Consider the following 6,020-nt stretch of genomic DNA (forward strand, 5'->3'; position numbering starts at 1 on the left):
TTGATTGGTGCCACCAATGTATGGTGTAAACAGCGGTTACACATAAACATGAAATAATCATCAATACACAAACATTCTAGTGTCCTTATTGAGCAAAGTATGAAACACTATTTGCTATACATATCTGACCCATCTGAAGGTTTGATATGATCAATCTAGATGACATTGCATTGTTCTATTCTCTGGGACTAACACATCTCCACTGTGTATGTAATGGAAGAGCATTTGAAAATGGACCAAAGTAGGTCTAATAGAAGGTATGTGATCCCACATCCAAAACTAGAGATAAAACACAAACACAAATATTACAAGATGATAAATAATCCTTTTTTACATATACATTTACATGAGGAAGGTACTATCTAAACTTGCAGCAACAACTAGCATCGTCTCACGAATGCACCCCCGTCCTTGAATCATTCCAGCTAGCTATACAAATGCGCTAACACAGCTGCCCCCTATGCATAGGGATGAATCTTGTTCACATCATTCAAAAATTTGATGTACCACAGCTTATTCTTGAGCGTAAATTGTCACTAAAGAGACACACATCCAATAAATAAACAAGAAAGGACCTCAATGTTTGGCCCGCTTCTTGTGAAGGTGCATTAGCTTTGCATGTCATTTATTCTGTAGCTTTGAAATGATTAATGACATCGACTTTTCCCCAAAAGACACAGCCTTCTTAAACTCTAAATTTGTGAACCCTTGAGGGTTATTGCTCTCTATCAAGTTGTACCTAATGTCCCGACCATAGATTTTTTTTCATGAGTTCTCATATACGACAGCCTAGCAACGTCTCTAGTGTGATCGTCATCGTCAAGCCATCAATTGCAAATGTGTTTGTCCAAGAATCCCAACTCTATGCCAAAGCGAACAAAGGCCCCATTCGAGTTTCATTGCGTCATAGAAAAGCAGTCCCGAGAATTAAATTCTCGCCAATCTCTACTTTTAGAAGTCCAATAGAACTTCAAACAAATCAATGATGAACTGCCATTGGCAGCGCTCACATTTCGACAACAGAAATACCAGTGTCAAATACATTATCTAACACAGAAACTTTAATTACAAATACTTAAATAAACGACATAGATTATTTCGTCGACATCACATGATCGCCTCATTTTCTTCCCAACTCTCTCTCCCACCTATAAATCGGAATCAGGTTTTCTCCTTCGCCTGAACCTCTAATTTTTAGTGTTCTCTACTTATCCTTCCCCCCTGCATTCTCAGCCTCCAAGAGCCACTTCCCTTCCACCTCCTCATGCTGAAATCCAATCTCCTCTCATTTCTCCATCTCTTCAGGTTGTCCCTTCGTTTCTGCCACCTCTTCCTGCTCAAGTACCTTCTCCATTACATTGTATGTCTCTCCATCTTGTACTCTCGTTTCTGCCACCTCTTGCTGCTCAAGTTCCTTCTTCCCTGCGTTGTTTGACTCCGCAGCCTATCCCTTTGTATTTGCCACCTCCTTCTGCTAAAATTCTTTCTCCCTTGCATTGTCCATCTCTATGGCATGTCCCTTTGCTTCAGCCACCTCCTCTTCCTCATCCTCCTCCTCATTTTCTTTCACGTCTTTCTTCTCATTCTCCACGATCTGCTTCACCTCCTATGACATACGCTCTACTGCAACGGTAGCTTCATCTTCTTTCCATTCTACCAAACATCGTACTCGCCTATCGTTCTATGTTTTTCTAAGTTCTTCAGGTTTCATCCAATGTATAAGTTGACTTCACCTTATTTGATGTCGAACAACAGACGTTTAGTGTCGTATTCCTTTGTATCTATTGAAGTAGACAGTGTTGATCTACAAGAAGCAAAAAAATGAATATAAGAGAGTGAAATAACAAAGCTATATAAAGCCGAAGATAAACAAATGGATATTAGACATTGAAATTACAATGCGCATATATACTACATATGAGAAGCATATTGATATAATATAACATTATTACTTCATTATCTCACCTCCTTTTGTTTCTCCTTTACAGCACATGCAGGAGTTATTATTTCATTCTCACCTCCTTTTGTTTTTATTCTACAACGTATGAACTAACGAAACCAATAGACCAACCTAGAAATGATAGACTATATCTATACGAGGATAATAGATCCAACAGTTGCCCTTGCGCTTGTTCCAACAGATGTTCTTTGGCTGACAATGATAACTTCCACCGACAAGGATGATAACCGCACCCTACGATCGATAACTCTCTCTGCAATAAGTGAACTTGATAGAAGCCTCCGCTCATTCCAACAAACATCCTTAAGGGTGCTCTGACTGATGCTCTTTGGTCGACAACGAGAACTGCTTTGATGACGACAATAACCGCTGGGCATTATGGAGAAGCCTCTGCTCCACGACCAATCGATAAAATTCCCTTTCCTTTCCTGCCATCACCTCAAATCACGCTTTTTTTGCAGTCCATTTTGCCCCACCAAAGAATATTTTTAGTTAACAACAACTTCACGTATAGGCTACTCAATCATTTCTAAAGAGACATTAGTGTCTATCGAGTGCACAACCCATTCGCTTTTGATCCACCTTGCCGTCGATTCCTGAGTTAATGTTTAAATGGGATAGTAAAATATTTATGAGATAATGTTTATAAGGTAATAAAAATATTTAAGATATAATGAGATAATGTTATGAGCGAGATAAAAAACGAAAACGCTTTTCTACTGCTTAAAAGGGTACATTGATCATATGCTTATACGAACTAACAAATTTTACCTTTATCGAATCCTCAAATTTTTTTTTTTTAATTTTCATTTTTATCTCTACAAAAAAAACTATATTAATTATAAACTTGTTTTTGTTGTACTTAGCATGAAATTAGATAAGCAAAAGCTCCATGTATAACACCAGATCTCTAGGGCCCAAAAGGCAGGGCAGGTACTCTACTAGAAATAGTCCTGAATTTTCCCATTAAGACCCGGACAGGCGTAAATGATGATGCCAACATCGTCACCGCCGTCGGCCCCATCAGTTACCATCCTCGGTTGGGCTACATTAGTTTACTGCTCTTCCCTCCACCGCGCTCCATGGCTGCCGCCTGCCGCGACTCAGGCTTACCCGTCACTGTAGCAGACAGGATGTGCGACACTTGCTAGGTTCACCGTCACTCTACACTCGTGACGAATGATGACTATTAGAGCAGACGGAGAATAAACCCTTTCATCCAATCTCTGCGGGCACTCGCGTTAGCCATTGAAGAACAACCAGCGGTTGTGATTGGCCCAGGGCCATCGCCGCCGGTCGCGGCCCGATCTTTAAGCTCTGCCACCATATTGGAAGGTGGTAATTTCGCTGATCGATCAATTATCGCATGAAGACCCAAGTTCAACGCATCGCAGAAAGGAGCTTTTAGATGTTCAGAGTTGATGTGTATAGCAAACCACGCATTGAATCTGTGTCTGCTCAAACGTATTATATCAAGCTTCTGAAACACTCGGACTATGAGGCATATGTACAATCTAATATATAGAGATGGTGCAGACAAAGTAAAAGATTTCACACCCGAAGCGGTCGGGAGTGAGCGGAAAGCCGGAAAAACGAAAGCATCAAATAAAACTTGATGTCGTTTCTTCAGAACGGAAAGCCCGAAAATGAAACCATCAACCCAAACTCGGTGCCGTATCTTCAGATCTCCACAAAGCAGCCGGACTGAACGAAACCTGAAAAATCAGGCGGCATCTCCACCCGTGTCCAAGCTCCCCCATTCTTACCCACGTCCACCAGGCAGCAACCCACCGGCGCCCCCTCGTGTGCCGTCCCCGTCACCAGCGCCCAGTTTCCTGCCATGCCCACCACGCACCTCCCCATTTTCACTGCTCCGTTGCTGCCGTCGGCGTCGACGCTCACCACTCTGCTATTGCCACCGTCCCCGTCGGCAACGCCCAGGCACAACGATCTCGGGCAAGCCCCGCCGGCCCAGGCACCGTCGACGCGCCTCCACCTCCCTGTCTCCGTGTCGAAGGCCTCGGCGCTCTCCTTGAACCTGCCCTGCCCTTCGGTGCCGTAGCCGCTCACCACCCAGAACTCCTTCCCCACCATCAACCCCTCGCACTCGTCCCTCTCCTCCTCCATCGCCTCCCCGAGCTCTTCCCACTCGTCCCTCCCCACGTCGTACACCGCCCCTGTTCTCAACGCGTTCTTGTTCTCGTCGTGGCCTCCAGCCACGAACACCAATCCCCTGCCGCCACTTCCGCCGACCCCGCCACTAGTCGTTCTCTCCGCCACCGCTGCTGCGAAGAAGGAACGAGCAGGGCCGGGCATGTCCTTCCCCTTGGACCACCGCCTCGTCCTGAAGTCATACACGGAGACGCCGCGGGTGGCCTCCCAGGTGACGCAGTCCCACCCCCCGAGGATCACGAGCTTGCCCGCCACGGACACGCACTGGCAGAAGAGCGGGAGGCCACCCTGGTGGCCGTCCGGGTACTGCAGCCTCTCCCAACTCCCCCTTCGCGGGTCGAACAGCGTGATCCCGTAAACCGGCGGACCCCTGCCGCTGGCGGCACTCTTCCTGCCTGTCCGTGCCGCCTCCGCCAGGGTCCCCGCGGCCGGAGCTGCGTGCTGCTGAACCAAGCACGCGAAGCCATCGGCAGTGCCCCTGAGCTTCCTCTCCTCGGAGAAATCGGGGCCGCCGACTAGCTTCCTCCACCGCCTGCTTACCGCCCTCATGGCGGCGAGGCAGGAGTGAGGCACCCGAAACAGGCACTCCAAGGCAACATCGTCCGGAAGGTCAGGGATGACTGGCTCCTCCCAGTTGTCGGACGCAACTAATTCATCCATGGATTCTTGGTTTCCTCTGCTCTCAATCGCAACCACGGTGCATACAGAAAAGAACTCCGTCGTTCGCCTTTTATAACGAGAAGTTTCAAATCCCAGCAAATAAATAATAAAATTTATGAACACAAAAAAGGGAGAAATACCTTGGAGATGATATTTCTTTCGGGAGGAGGAAAGAGACTGGGGGTGGCATTAAAAGAAAACGGGTCCTCCATGGAAAGGTTACATGATAAGCACCTCCTGAAAAAAAATTATTAATGTTAACAAATAACTTAATAGATAAGAACCGGAGTGCATTACAGGATCGATTGCTAATTTATTTACAAAAAACCAGTTAAAATTAAAAAAAAAAATACCGGCTCTAGTTGTTTTGAAATAAATCGTGACTACACGCTTGAAGGTGTGTTTAGATGGTACCCTAAAAAGATTAGCTTTTCTAAAAACTATAATTTTGATCTTTGTAGAACTTCGGATTTTTAAACTAGTTTCTTGGACCCGGGTTGTGTCTGTGGGTGACAAGAAAAAATAACTAGGCCGTTTGGATGACATCTTCAAAAACATAGTTTTCTAAAAACTTGATTTTTATGATAAAAACAAGTTTGTTAATGAGTTTTGAAAGCTTCGTTTGCATGTTGCAATGGCATCCAAAACTTAGTTTTTCCTTTTTTTTATGAATAACCTAGGTGGTGTTATGTTTTTCACTCTCTTTCCGAAAAAGAGGTTTCATTAAAACCCATTTTTTCTCAAAAACAGTTTTGATAAATTTCAAACACTGGACACCTTCAAAACCTACTTTGGATCGTCATCCAGATGCCCAGAATGTTTTTCGCAAAACCCTTGGGGAAAAATGCTATTTATCAAACTAACATTTTGTTGGAATTGCATTTTTGTCAAACCCAATTTCTAATGTAACCAACAGATGTCTCAAAGTATCATAAAAGCAAAATCATGTTTTATCTATAAATCAGAATTTAATGTCAAGTTGAGCATCGGGCAAGTTGGAGCCAACTCAAGGCTCAACAAAACCTGGGTTGATGCAAAGCTTATGCTGGCACCCTAAGCTCACATGCTTAGTTATCGAATTGGATCTAACCATCAACTTCTTACATGTTTGGTATCTCATTTGATGTCCACCTCTATTCAAAGGCCTCAATATTTTCATTTTTACCATCTCAAAAAACCCTTTGCAGCCAGTTGAGAGTTTTTTAAAGAGCAGACTACGGTGTCTTAC

The 6,020-nt window shown here is 44.2% G+C and overlaps 1 protein-coding gene across 1 annotated transcript; it reads right to left on the reverse strand.

The window, feature by feature from the left end:
- Window positions 1–3,468: 3,468 nt before the first annotated feature.
- LOC116250314 (F-box/kelch-repeat protein At2g44130-like) lies at window positions 3,469–4,863 on the reverse strand. Its single transcript, XM_031623948.2, has one exon. It carries the CDS (start codon window positions 4,790–4,792, stop codon window positions 3,641–3,643), a length of 1,152 nt encoding a protein of 383 aa, XP_031479808.1. The 5' UTR covers window positions 4,793–4,863; the 3' UTR covers window positions 3,469–3,640.
- Between the last annotated feature and the right edge of the window lie 1,157 nt (window positions 4,864–6,020).

This window comes from Nymphaea colorata, chromosome 1 (assembly GCF_008831285.2).
Source record: "Nymphaea colorata isolate Beijing-Zhang1983 chromosome 1, ASM883128v2, whole genome shotgun sequence".
NCBI classification, from domain to species: domain Eukaryota; kingdom Viridiplantae; phylum Streptophyta; class Magnoliopsida; order Nymphaeales; family Nymphaeaceae; genus Nymphaea; species Nymphaea colorata.